Genomic DNA, 13,796 nt, shown 5'->3' with positions numbered 1-13,796 from the left:
ATTTTCAGTAGATGCATCGTTTTGTTAGGCTTCGCATAAAATGGAAATTTTTTTTTTAAGATGGCATTCCTGGTTCTATAGCTTTCAGAGCATTCACATGTCCTCCTTGAAGCTATTCTACGAGTATGGGGTACTCATGTCCATTAAAGATAATATCAAATGAAATTTGGGTGATTTTCTTTTATTTGTGAAACGGTGATTAATAACATACTGTCGAATTCAATCCATTGTAAATTCAGCAGAGTGACTGTACAGAAAAGTACAGATTCAAAGGTTCAGGATACGGGCCGCACTTGTAGTATGAACTATTGCCACTGCAACATTTGCTGTTTGCAGGTAAAAGATAACACCAGCAAAACGCACAACGGAAATCTTTTCAAAATATTTTATTTTATTTTATATTTTATTTATATGGCATGTGACAGCGCTGAAAGAATATTACGCAGAGTAGAATTAAACGAAGTGAGAGTGAGTGATTTCTGTGAATTCGATTTCCCCTTTAAACTGCATTTTTACGACAAACATTTTATTCTGTTATTCTTCATCAGAGAGGAAAGCTTTCACGTGTTCTCTTGTCTAACAGCTTGACTTGATGCAAGGGCACTTGATTAGGGAGAAAAAGGTTCCCTCCCCATCCTCCCCATGGGGGCCTGATGTATGAGGGAATTACGTTTTCAGGCGCCGGACAAAGGTCCGTCCTCCCAGCGGCGTGGAAACCGGGGTGGTTGGGGGGACAAGGGGCAGCCTTTCAAAAAAAGAAAATGAGGAAGCAAGAATGTGAATATTGTTCACTGTCGCCATGGAGCTTGCTTACCCCCCAGATCCCCCAAAAGAAGAGCCACTGCCTCCTCCTTCCTCGGAAGGGTGGGCGATGGTAGTGGGTGGAAGGCGTGGTCCTCATGCGTTTGTCATTAAAACAATGAAGATTCCGATTTGCTGGGTCAGATCCTGCCTCCAGCACACGAAATTTCTTCCGGATGAAGTATCTGTTTTCACTTAAATTGCTAGCCCCATCATATCCTTAGATACTGACATCAACATAAACAACGGATGAATCGTCTACCTTGCCGCCTGCCGCCCATGGGCAAGTCAAATATTCACAAATATTAAATTGTTATCATTACATCTTTACAAATAAAACTAATACTATTTACATCTTTGGTCCAACATAACAGCAGATGTAACATTCGGAGATGTGGTGCACAGACATGCTAGAAGGGTGCTATCAGCCGGGAATGGTATAACATCAGATGTAACCCCCGGCCCCCAGGGGCCGACATAATGCCAGATGCAGTCCCTGGGGGACATGGATGCAGGGACCAAGTACTCTGTATACGTGCAGATCGCTTCAACCCATTAGTCACCCCACACCTCGAATCCTGTCACACGTCCCTAATCACCCCACACCTCGAATCCTGTCACACGTCCTAATCACCCACACCTCGAATCCTGTCACACCCTGCTTCGCAGGTTTACCCAGGCAAGTCAAATATGCCAAATCTGCTCATATACAAACGTGTCAAGTGGGTCACAGTTCTAGTAGAGGTAGGTCGAAAATTCACGAGTTAACCGCCCTCGAGCCTCGTTTTAAGTCTGTCAGAACTGACCCGTGCGCATGCCATGTGTGACGTTTGCACCGCTGCAACGACTACCTCTGAGCCTCCTGTCTCGTGTCCACACGTGCATCTCCAGGCGCGTGTGAAGAACCAGCATCTTCTTGTACCATTTACACACATCCTTGATTTGCTCGTATGATATACTCAGATAGCAGTGATACATCACGGCGATCGATGAGCTCCTCGATCCAAGGATTCTGTTCGACGATGAGGTCCAGTATTTTTCTTCTGCCGCCCTCTAAGCTCTGACATCCTAGTCTGTAAAATATGATGCAAACCGATAGGATCAAGGGTAGATAATTAGGAGTACTCGGCTTCTCTTCTTGCCTTCCAAATCCCTTTCACGGGTAGTCTCAGTTACAATAATTTAACCTACAAACTTTTATTTTTTGTCCCAGAGCCCATGGTCTCATTGCTGGATCATCCTCGGAACACGTAGTCCTCCTGCATGGCATCCCAACAGAAGACACACCTCACCCTACCCCAGGGTGGCCACCTGCACACAGTGTAGCTGAGTTTGATGAGCTATAAAACATGGAGAGGTAGTTAGACACGTGCATGCGTGTTCTCCCGTGTTTGAGGCCGTGCTAGTGCTGCACCCCCAGTCCCACACTAGTAGTAAGGATGATCAAGAAGCTTGTCGGTTTTGTTTGTTTGTTGTTTGTTTTTGTTTTGGTTTTTTTCATGGGCAACAATAGAGAGAAGCGGATGTACTACGTGGTCAGTCGTGCCCACCTACCACTCCCTTACTTTAGTCATTTCACTTTCTTCTGGCTTTTTATCCCGGGTGGAAATACTTCAAGCAATAGGGTGGGAGAAGATAGTTCACAACAACATCCTCATTTGAGCGATGAAGGATGTGAGGTCTGAATAAGGTCGGGTGCAGGCGCGGACCAGAAGAACATTTTTCGTCTACGTATGGTGTCATTGTGAGCACAACAAAAATCTGGCCCTGTGAATAGGATTCTGAGAAACAAAACCCAGAGCATTTTTCTTCCAACCAGTCTAATCCAAGAAGCATACCAGAAGCTCTGGCTAACAGAAACCAGCTTCAACACTAAACTCAGAACATTAAACTCTTGGAGGCTGTCCACGATTTACAGCAAACGAAGGTTTTTTGGAGGCCATTGGACTGACAATGTGTCGATCACTAAGACTGCAGCTGATCCGTGATATCGCCGACTACTTTCTTTCTCTTCTTTATTCTTCTCCTTTGTACCATTCTGCTTCCTTTCTTATCTAACATCGCTGATTGTTTCCAAACTGCAGCCATTAAGTGTCCTCTTCATTCAAGAGAACACTGGTTGATTGATCAGCCATCAGCTCCTCCGCCGCTGCTCATCCGAACTCCCTCCGCACGCGACGAGTACTTTCAAGAAACTTTAATTAATCTTAGTTTTTCATTCACTTCCTCCACCTCCAAACCTTTCATTTTCTCCCAGTTTTCGAGCCTCCTGTGGCTTTCAGAAAAGCTGTGACCCGGGTTTTACTGACCGGCAGAGCGGGAGCCCCGAGTGCGGCCGGCGCAGAAGAAGGAAGATGTAACAACTCAAGATCACACACAGCTCTCCTGCCGTCGAGTTTATGAAAACAGCGAGTTCAATAACGATTGAACGATCTCGTATCTGAAGAACTGCAGGCTATAACCTTCTAATGCTTCGTATCCGAAAGGTGACGAATGCACTTAGCCTGGGAGCTGATCGATGTCGAACTCCGAGAACCCCAACAACAATAATAGTTGTGGACGTGTTAATGACAGGGCGGAGCGATCCTCTTTCTCTCGTCGGAGCTCAGCGCAGTCTTCCGTCCTTTATTTTCGGTGTGGATGGTGGTGGTCGGGGGAAAGAGAGTCATTTATCTCCTCATTCACCGCTCATTCAGTTTGACTATGTAACTAATACTTTTATCATAACTGTAGGCTGTTGACGAAGTTGTTCAGGCGATATTCCATTGTATAAAGCGTTGAAAGCATTTTATGTTCCTCCCAAAGGATGAGATCCAAGAAGCTTAAAGTAAATTTTTAACTAAAGGACGGAGTAAGCATAAGCTTAGTCCTCGGCAAACCAGTTTATCTGGAGGAGGACGCCGTGCACCTCGGGTAGATGATGTGCAGACGGCACGCAAGCCTGACATAAAGCAGCTCACAAGAGACAGCTCATCTTCCGTCACCACTTACCCAGCCTCCTGGGAGGAAGTCTGTGACAACCCTGAACACCGTCCATACCTAGACTGATCAGCTGTTGTCTTGGCAACACATTTGTTGTTTCTCGACTTATCTGCCCGTGGAGCCGGTATCACGGCGCTAAGCCTGCCTCAAGTCTTGAGTCACGTGACAGGAGGGGCCACACAGCGGCCTTGCACGTGAGGTCCCTGTGGGGGCTTCTTGCGTTGGCCAGGTCTCCACTAAATGAGTGACATGTTTCGAATATAATACTTGTATCCGCTGCGAACGGCACAATTGAATGCGCTAAATTTAGCCTGATGGCCACGACACAAAATGGATGCTTCATGCGAGCAGCACAGTCAATGCGAAAGTATTGTTCTCAAGAATATCGAACATCGAGAATATAAACTTTGACGGAAAAATCGATTCCCTGCATGAGAGCCTGGACCAAGTAAATTGTCTGTTTATAAAAAATGCAGCCGCGCAGTGCCTGGAGGGGCACATCTGTGAGGGGAGAGATTTTTATCGGAGATAAAAAAAAAACCCACATCCTATAAAACGTTTTGTTTGCGAAAATTCTGAGGATCGATGCGATGGTTCAAATTGCTCTTCCTTGCTGCATTCGCTTTAACAATGATTATTGCTCTGATGTGCACAAAGGCGGCACGCGCATATTGCCGCACGCGTCTTGTTTTCTGGGTGATAACTCCTGGGGAACGGAAGAACGGTACATCAAGGCTACTCGACATGCAAATCGCATTTTGAATTCGGTTGCTGGCATGCATATTGTAGAGGAGATGCGTTTAGTCGCAACCTAAGTAAGGTTGCTAATGGCAACACGATCGTCGCCGTTTACTCACCACCGCTGTGCTCGTCGTTATTTTGCTCAGTCGATAATCACTGTCCTGTTGCTACGGAGATTCCATCGCTGTCGGTATTCGATCAGCTTTGAGATTTTTGTTGTCTTGATGGTTGCTGCTCAGATGTCACAGTTCACTTGTTCTCGGCTCTGCTTGCTTTGGGGTACCCGCTTCGTGAATGTGAGCGCAGTTTGGGGTGTTTGTGTGTCGCGAGTGTAAATACAGGGTGGATTGGGGTGCAGTGGCTCGCCAGTCTAACACATTGTCACCGGGTACAAGACTGAGCTTGCCGCTGGGTGGAAGTTTCCAGTAGTTGAAAGAAGACTTTTGAAAGATGACTGGTCCTTCCTGCCTTTACCAATTTTCACCACGAATGCAGTCAAACATGCAGACAACTACACAAGCAAACAATTGTAAATGCATTACTTTATTTGGAAGGCATCTTTTAAATACACTTTTGGTTTTTGTTGCTTTTTTCTTAAAGGTACCAGGTCGAATGGCCACACACTCATGCATTTTCCTTCTCTCACACAAACACATACACTTCCTCTCATGCACACACTTCACACACGTTATTTCACACATACACACTCACTCATATACTCGCACAGCTCTCTCACACACATACACTCTCTAATCCCTCTCACATTCTCTCCAATCATGAATGCTGTAAAGTTTGTTGTTCCTTCAGTATTGTTCTGTTTGGTCGAAAGTAGCGCTGGCGGAATGACATATCTTCATAATGATCGACATCCACTGTGGCGGCAGACTGTGCCAAATGTTCCTGCAGACATCAAGACTTCTTCAAGTGACTAGCATGAGAACTCACCCAATGTAAGAGAAAACTTGGCTACTCCTTGGGTAAAGCTACACAAAACTATTTACTATCTGATGTAAAATCGTATGAAAGCATCATGTTGTCAAAGTTACTGATACACAGACATACATTCTCACTTAAGACTTTAAATCTTAAAAATAATGTAACAAGTGCTTCTACTTCTGCATGCAAATAATATACATGTAATATGCTGTTGTAGATCTGGTTAAAACTGCAGAAAGGTTCACTTTTTCAGTGAAAAGTATTTTATGTAGGTGAAATGCCTGATCAAGATGAGACGACGTGCATGAGACAATGTGGCATGCAGTACCTCACACTCCATGATTTTCTCCATAGTTATGAGTCGTCGTGAGATAGTCGTATTGAGAGGCTGTTCACAGTTGGCAATTATCTTCAGACAGGGATGCTGTGGAATGTTGCCATCTAAGTACCTTTGCCAATAAAAATCAGCAGGCATGCGCATGTCACATCAAGATATCAGCAAGGACATATTTTCATGCACACCTCTCTCCCTCACTCCATGTCTCTAGCTCCCTCACTGAACAGAAAGAGTCCACAGAATCATTTGCTCATTTAGTTTCTGACATGCCATAAATCTGCACAAACCTCCTAATCAGAGTAAGCTAAACACTATGTTTACAAACAGAATTAAATACAATATTCAGAAGTTACTGGGTAGATGGCTGTGGTGCAGTCATGAAATCTATCTTTGCACAAACACTCACATAAACCCGTCTAACACACAAATGTTCACATAAATCTAACATTAAACAATTGCTTGCATAAACCTGTCAAATATACAAATGCTCACATATGCCTTTCACAGTGGCCCTAGTACGAACTGAGAAGTTTAACCTCTACAGATTAACCCTGATTTTCCTACCAGTTTTTTTTTAACATGTTTTGACTAAATACTTTTCTGTTACAATGAAACTCAGACTGACAAGAATACTTGGTATTGTATTGACAAAAACATGAGAAAGTATCAACAAGAACACAGTAAATAAATGTGGACACCATGTTTATTGTTTACTTACTCTGGTCTGAAGACTGGAAGCCAGTACACCAATCGACCATTGAGCCTCAAATAGCGGGCAGCAAAGTCCAGCAAATCTCTGAAGATGTCAGATAAATGGTAGCGAATTCTCTGTGGATGATGGTTTTTCAGGCTGCAGGAAAGATATCTAACAATATAATTTTATCACATAAGGCCTACAGAAAAATGTTCATTTAACACTGCAGAATTTATTGTTCATCACCATACTGTTACTATTCGATCTTACACGTGGATTTTAAGGTTCTAGAATTTACATCACTGTTCATCATTATGTTATTATTCCCTCTAAAAATCCAAGAAGGCAAACAGCAGGAGAAAAATTATAAGGAAATAATCTTATTTGTGGAAGCCCAGAAATAACAGTAATAAATGCTTATTTATAGAGCCCCTTACCCTACCAACAAGGATGGGCTCAAGGTGCTTACATGTATGAAGTTACACTTGTACACATTTATCAGCAGGCACCAAATGTGTCTTACAAATTCATTCTCATTCAAATCAAAACTATTCACTCAGTCTCTCTCATACACACACAAGGTGAAGGAAACTAAGACCGAGAGAAAACCACCAATGGTCAGTCCTGTAAACAGGTGTCCCATTAATGGTAATTCATTTGACCCTGACATCAATAAAATTTTGCAATTACTCAATGACAAGAAGAAAAGAAAGAAAAAGTCAACCTTTCATTCACATCTAGCAAATTTTTAAAAATTGTACTACTTCTTTTGCTTTAAACAACCATTTTGTATCAGTTGCATTGGTGTTTTTAACAGCTGCAGCAGGGAGTATAAGAAAAATCACATGCAGTGCCAGAAAACAAAAATGCTAAAAAGTAAAAGTATTTCTTACCAACTCTCAGGAATTGCAGCAGGAGGCTGTTCTGAACCAATCTTTCTTGTCTGTTCACGAATTCCATATGGAGCTGTAGAAGTCAAACAAATGCTTCACACTTTGGATAGTGAACCATTATGTAAAAGCAAAATATTGTTACATTTCAGATCTTTTCTATGTATATAAATGTGCACCTACACCTAATCCTGCGTTTATCCATTAATCAAGCACCAGTGTATCCAGCAGTTCTGTTCTTCTCTTTCAGATTTCTGTAATATACATATCTACATTTTCTGCTAAGAAAAGTCCCACATTCAGTGCACATTTTTTAATCTATCCAAACATTAAGCTCATTAAGAAAAGCAATCAAGACATCAGTCTCACGATCTGTGATAATGGCATCAAACAGTGGCTGTTGTCTCCAAATTTCTGGCCGAGATGCATCAGCAACCAGGACATCGAGATACTGGGACTCAAGCCCATACTGTCGCAGGTTTGCTTGAACACTTTCACTTTTCTGCCGCTGTGTCTGATTATGACGACTAGGACGAGCTGCAAGTTGGACAGAATAAGCCAAGGTCTGGTCAAAATGCCAGAAAAATGTCCACTCCAACTACATAAATCTTTTAATAACATATCTATTTTGACTATGTAATTCCTTCTTGCATTTTAACAATACTTTGACCAACTGTAATGTTATTCTAATAAAAACAGCGAATAACAAAAAAATCCTTCAAAAAATTTTACTGTGTTTAGATGATTGCAAAGTGCAAGAGAGGCAATCTGTGTCCTGTGTCAAAATGACAATATGGAGTACAAAGCTCATCCTCCCAACCTTTTGCATGAAGTAGCAGGTAATCAATCTCTGTACCCATGACATAGGCCCCATAGTGGGCGCAGGCTACCAAAAGACTCCCAGTGCCCACAAATGGGTCAAGGACAAGATCATTCTTTCTCACACAACCCATGTTGGCCATGATAAGCGACAGCTCGGCATCCATGCTAGTGTTGCCTGCAAAGTTCAGTACAGTTTATAGGCGGGGGTCTCAAAAGCTCAAGCAAAAGTATCACATAAAACATAACTATATTTTCTAAAAACTATGGCTAACAAATACCCTCACAAAATAATTGACAATCACAAAGTTATTGAAAATTATCTTGGTCATCTGTCTAGAACTTATGACACAAGACAAATTATCTTTTATATCCTGGGTTATCCAAGTTATTTGGGAGATTAGCAGTCAATATTCTTACATGCATTGTATGGTAAAGCCCTTTCACAGAAAACAGTATGAAATGCATCGAAAAAAAATATATTTAACATATTTAACAAAATGAATTTACAAGGCAGTCTACTATTACACTGTTGAATGTGCTATGTACAAGAACATCCCAAAATAGTGACACAAGTGACACTTGTAGATAATTGCTTTAAACACTTTAAACATGAAGAAACAATGTGTTACATCATCAACTTACCAATAAAATGTCGATTTTGTAAATGATATTGTCTTATTCTCTCTCTCTGTCCATTTGCAACCTGCAGCCATTTAAAGATGTTGAAAATACTTTTGTTTACTAGACTTATGCCAAGACAAGCTCTATCACCATTGTAAAGTCACAAGTAGTATCAAATCTGTTAGTGAAGTTCTAAAACATTTCCTGTCAGAGCCAGGCATCGAGAGAAAGGGGCAGTCATAAATAGTTAACCTATACTTTATCTAAATGACTAATGACAAGTGTCCATGGGACACAGTCTGCCTAGGAATTTGATGTAGCAGGATAAGTATTTTACAATCCTTTCCATTACTAGAACAGTTTAGGTATGTCTGGGGATTCTTCATATCGGCTGACTTCCTAGTGTTGGCAGTCTTTCAGATCTTAAAATCAACTGTAACTATGGAAGCATTTATATGCTTTTGTGTTTGACAGTCCTCAATGATTGCTAAACTTGCAAAGTTTGAAATACAAAATATTCAAAACTGTGTTTGAATTAAACAATCACAAAGAATGACTTACCCACCGCCCAAAGTACAGAAAGAGGGGCTGCTCTGGTGGTGGTGTCCCCTCATGTCCATAGTACTCCAATAAATGAAAACTATGATCTGGCTTCTTCAGATCAACTTGGCCATTGAACTTCAAACAGGTTCCAAGCAATCTCTGATTTAAAAAAAAAAAAAAGTTGCAAAATAAATTCTAGACAAATCTAATGCTGGCAAGAGTCCGAGGTGTCCCAATAAAGTTTCATCAAGATTTTTATCCTGCTGAATGGGTATCAAGGGTATATAAAAAGAGTAAGCCATTTTTCTTTTCACCTATAAATAGGGCCTATAAATAGGACAAAAGGCAGGTATGCAGAGAAAAAAAAAAGCATCAGCTAAGTGAAGAAATATGTAACAGTCTCGGGCAGAGCACAGGTTATAAAGAATTATACTACTGGTCATGCTCTCAATACTAAGGTATGTATCCTACCGTCCAACCTTGCTGAGTTGAAGAAAACTCAAAGTACTGACTAATGTGTGAAGCTGGTGGAACTAGAGAATCAAGACAGAAGATACTCAACATAGCTTTATTAATTCTTCATGCTTGAAAATTCCAGCATCATCTGCCTGCAAACATCTCATATTTATTGATGCCATATCTGCTGATATCATACCTCAATTTTCTCGACCTTTGTTGACTGGGGAAGTTTTTTGTTAAACCCATCAACCTGCAGTCTGAAGGAAGCACTAGCAGGCAAGCTCTGCAAAATTACAAAAACAAAAACAAACTGAAATAAACTATTGTTTTGGGGAAGCGGTACTGCAAAATAAGTCAGCAATATAAGCATTACTAATGCCACCATAATGCATCCTTAACAGGCAAGTAAGCCACAAGAAAAAAATATTCCATGGTTTGTTCTTGACCAAGAGTGGCATTAACCCCGAGCACTCAGAATCTAAATTTCAATTAAAACTGATTAACCCCAAGTGGTGCTACTGGGGTCAAATCAGGTTAGCCCAAGTGAAGCTGAACTTTGTTTTACATAAAACTCTAAGCCCAACTAACATTTATGTCAACGTCAAGAATTAAATACACAGGTCATTGATGCCAAATGATTTATAGTCAGTTGAGTTTAAAAACTCAAGAAAATGTAAAAAAGAATGTGGCTGAGAATATGTTGGGTTAAAAGTATATTCTGGATATCACTATTTAGACATCACTTTATTATAAATTAAGACTACTACAGTCATTATCTTTGGTCAAAATCTTATTTTGAACACAGTGTTTACACTTACTCTCTGAGTTTCTGGAAGCTTCTGAAGGTTCTCACATAATTCTGTCATGTTGTGCCCTTTTGCCATCAATTCAAATAAAGATCTAGTAACAGAATAACAACTATTTGAATTAGTGATCACTATATCACATTGTTTACAAAAAGTACCATCTAAACTAAGACTATATATATAAACCAGCTCCTCTACTCTATCATACATACTCTTATGCAAATTTGTCAGCTCAGAAATCTATTCCCATTCATCTTCCCTTTGTAACGTGACTTTCAATAACAAAACTGTTGCTATATCTGTAATGTGTTAATAAGAATGTCTACTGTCTTGCCTCCCTCAATACCCATTGTGTGACCTTGAAAACCATATCCGTACAACCTGAAGCATTTGTCCCTCAATACCAGCTGTGTGGCTTTCACAACCGTTTGCACAGCCCACACATTTGTACCCTGAAGATGTGCTTACAAATAATATGGATAATTATCATATTGTCTGTACCTGCAGTGGCACCATCCAAAACATGCTAGTGCTCTAAACTGCCTACTCAAAAACATTTTAAATAGCTCAGACCAATGCTATTTTGTACTTTTCATAGCAAGAAAAACTAAATATACTATAAAGCTATTCTATCAGCTGTCAAGAGGGTCATCTGACCTCAGGAAAGAGGAGGGAGTGATGGTACTATAAGGTACTGTCTACCATAGTGGTTACACTCTGCTTCACCTTTCCCGCTTTAGGATGAGGGGCTAGATGTGAAAAAGCATGTTTCTTCATCCAATCAACCTTATAAATAAAGGTCTGTCATTATCAGTTCTGCTTTTGGTGTAGTCATATTGTGTAGTCATCAGAATTTCATTTCTTTATTCGTATTTGTATAACTTTTCCACTGTGCTTCAAGGCAGATGCTTATATTTCAAATCAATTATACTTATGCCTAATTCCCTTTTTACATTTATCTACATGCCTTTAAAAAAAAAAAAATTAGTCTACACAGTTTTGCCTCTACAGTATATACAAGTCAGCATGCAGACAGGTCTAATAATGCTGACATGAATGACATGCTAACAGTGGAACAGGGTACAAGTCAAATCTTTGTGGCAAGGGGAAACTAATTTATGTGCTGACTGCATTATATGGCAATGTGCAGGTGATGCCTGAAGATCATAGCTGATGCTAATTGTACCTTCCTAGAGTCGACCTCTGCATCAAACGCTGGCCCTCCTCATCTGACTTTAATCTCAGCTCAAGGAAAGGACACTGACAATAAATGCAAAATGTACACAAAAATTATTAAGTCTGTAGCCACAATTAATTACAAAAAATGTTCTCATCATGTCCACTCACTAGCACACATTCTCTGTATGCCTGTCTCACTCAAGCACACATACAGGTAACCATAATTACAACACAAAGTACTAAAATGATCAACATTATTATTACTTACATTCTGATTCCAGCTTTGCTAATTTCATTTATTAATTTCATAAGTCAAAAAGTGCTTTTAACAAAACATCAAACCTCTCTATCATAGTTTTCATCAACTATCTGCATTTGACAATCGACAGCTGAAGCAATTGACTTTAGTTCCTGAAACATAAAAAGTACAAAATTTTATGGACTCTAAATATGTAACATCAGAACTTAAGTACTCTTTTAATGTCTTTTGCTATGACTACCAACATAGTATCTTTACTACTTTTATTTCTCGCGCAAATAAAACAATTTGGAAAATGTAGTACAAGTAGTTGAGAACAGGCGTTAACAATTATCAAAAGAGCATTTTAAACTAAGATACTTGTCAAGGCCTCTTGCTCTTTTTCAGAAGCTGGTTAACCAGTTAATCGGTATATTTTTTGTGCCAACGGAGCAAAAACTGAGGGGAACGACACGCGTTCCGCTGACTGCTGTCGTGCTGACACTTTTCCGTTCAAATTATCCCTTTTATCCCTTTTATCTAGCTAATCCTCTTCGTGCATCAGGTTGCACATAAGGCCTCAACCAGAGTCCGCCACCGATGTCGATCATCCCTTCTAATTTTATGTTATTCAATCATTCACAATAACAAAAGAAATTATATTTCCTCACTGCAAGTTTAAAGTCGAAATGATCGTTGGCGAAGTGTAAAAGATACCGATTCCACGACTCTGCCATGTTTCGTCCAATGCGAGCAGACATATTTGTGCTCTCCTTCTCAAGAAACAATCAAAAGATGCAAAGGGAGGTAACACTGTGCCGCAGTCAGAGGTTGCTAACCACCGACTTCATAGATCGTTGAAGTTTTGTTGTGGCTGCGACGGTATCTTGAATAACAGCTTTTTTAAAAATCATTTATCTCTTGCTAGTACTGTTTTAAACCTTTAAGAACAATTTTTTTGAAGAAGAGGCGGTGAAAGATATGTAAGCATAGTGGATACTGATATATAGTTTATTTGCAATTATATATTTTCAAAGAATTTAATTATCAAATGATTTAACAGTATAAACAATGGAAAATATGATAGCATAAAGTTTGAAGAAACAAACCACCACAATCCAAAGTCTCTCCTTTTCAATACAGAAAACATAGCTAGTAAAAAACTGAACTAGGCACTAAATGTTCCAAAATACAGTCTGTTAATTCTGATTTTTCATTTTTGGTCGAATGTCATGAAACATTTTCTTATTTTTCGTTGTTATTCTCATAAATTATTTTTTCAAGCTCTTCTTTCATAACTGAGATCTGCAGTTTTGGTTAAAACCAGCAAGTACAAATCTACCTGCTGAATCGTTTTAACTTACAGTACTAGCCTATAACCTTGCATGATGAAAATTAAAGAAAGAAAATTTGACAATGGCACTTTCTACGAAAGTTTCGCGCCCTGGAATGCCATTCATTCATTCGTTACCTTGGACCATCTGATGAAACCAGGATAAAAGCAATGACTAACAGTTCGCTAATTAGTCCTGTTTTGAGCGAAAGTGATCAGACCAACTCCGACCCCGCGAAGATCAGTGGGTTAGGAAGCTGCTCGATCAGCTTTGGGGCAAACTCCATGCTGACAGCTAACGGAGCTCACTTTCTTGCCTCCTCTAATATCTTGTTTGAGTGATGATCTTAGATTGTCCTCCCGAACCACGAAAGTCTGCGCCACTTTTCTGGACCGAGAAGGGATTCAAAGGGT

The 13,796-nt window shown here is 40.1% G+C and overlaps 1 protein-coding gene across 2 annotated transcripts; it reads right to left on the bottom strand.

Annotated features, from left to right (window-relative positions):
* Positions 1–5,048: 5,048 nt before the first annotated feature.
* Positions 5,049–12,847, bottom strand: LOC112563099 (tRNA (guanine(10)-N2)-methyltransferase homolog). Of its 2 annotated transcripts, XM_025236834.1 has the most exons (13): positions 12,721–12,846; positions 12,154–12,222; positions 11,819–11,892; positions 10,645–10,726; positions 10,023–10,109; positions 9,386–9,526; positions 8,846–8,906; positions 8,202–8,378; positions 7,751–7,918; positions 7,385–7,457; positions 6,516–6,647; positions 5,789–5,909; positions 5,049–5,424 (listed from the first exon to the last, which is right to left on the bottom strand). In XM_025236834.1, exons 1-13 carry the CDS (start codon positions 12,808–12,810, stop codon positions 5,299–5,301), a joined length of 1,401 nt encoding a protein of 466 aa, XP_025092619.1. In that variant the 5' UTR covers positions 12,811–12,846; the 3' UTR covers positions 5,049–5,298. The 2 variants fall into 2 exon arrangements, with proteins under 2 accessions (XP_025092619.1, XP_025092620.1); XM_025236835.1 differs by lacking the exon at positions 5,049–5,424 and having other exon boundaries at positions 5,891–6,016; positions 12,721–12,847.
* Between the last annotated feature and the right edge of the window lie 949 nt (positions 12,848–13,796).

Source organism: Pomacea canaliculata, linkage group LG4, assembly GCF_003073045.1.
Source record: "Pomacea canaliculata isolate SZHN2017 linkage group LG4, ASM307304v1, whole genome shotgun sequence".
Taxonomy (NCBI): Eukaryota; Metazoa; Mollusca; class Gastropoda; order Architaenioglossa; family Ampullariidae; genus Pomacea; species Pomacea canaliculata.
This window is presented reverse-complemented; position numbering and strand designations above follow the sequence as displayed.

Excerpts from the sequence above, each read along its gene's own strand:
- LOC112563099 (XM_025236834.1), bottom strand. The coding sequence starts at position 12,810 with ATGTCTGCTCGCATTGGACGAAACATGGCAGAGTCGTGGAATCGGTAT. Across the intron at positions 10,727-11,818 it reads CAGAGGTCGACTCTAGGAAG|ATCTTTATTTGAATTGATGG; the intron begins GTACAATTAGCA and ends TTCTGTTACTAG. Across the intron at positions 7,458-7,750 it reads TGATGCCATTATCACAGATC|CTCCATATGGAATTCGTGAA; the intron begins GTGAGACTGATG and ends TGACTTCTACAG.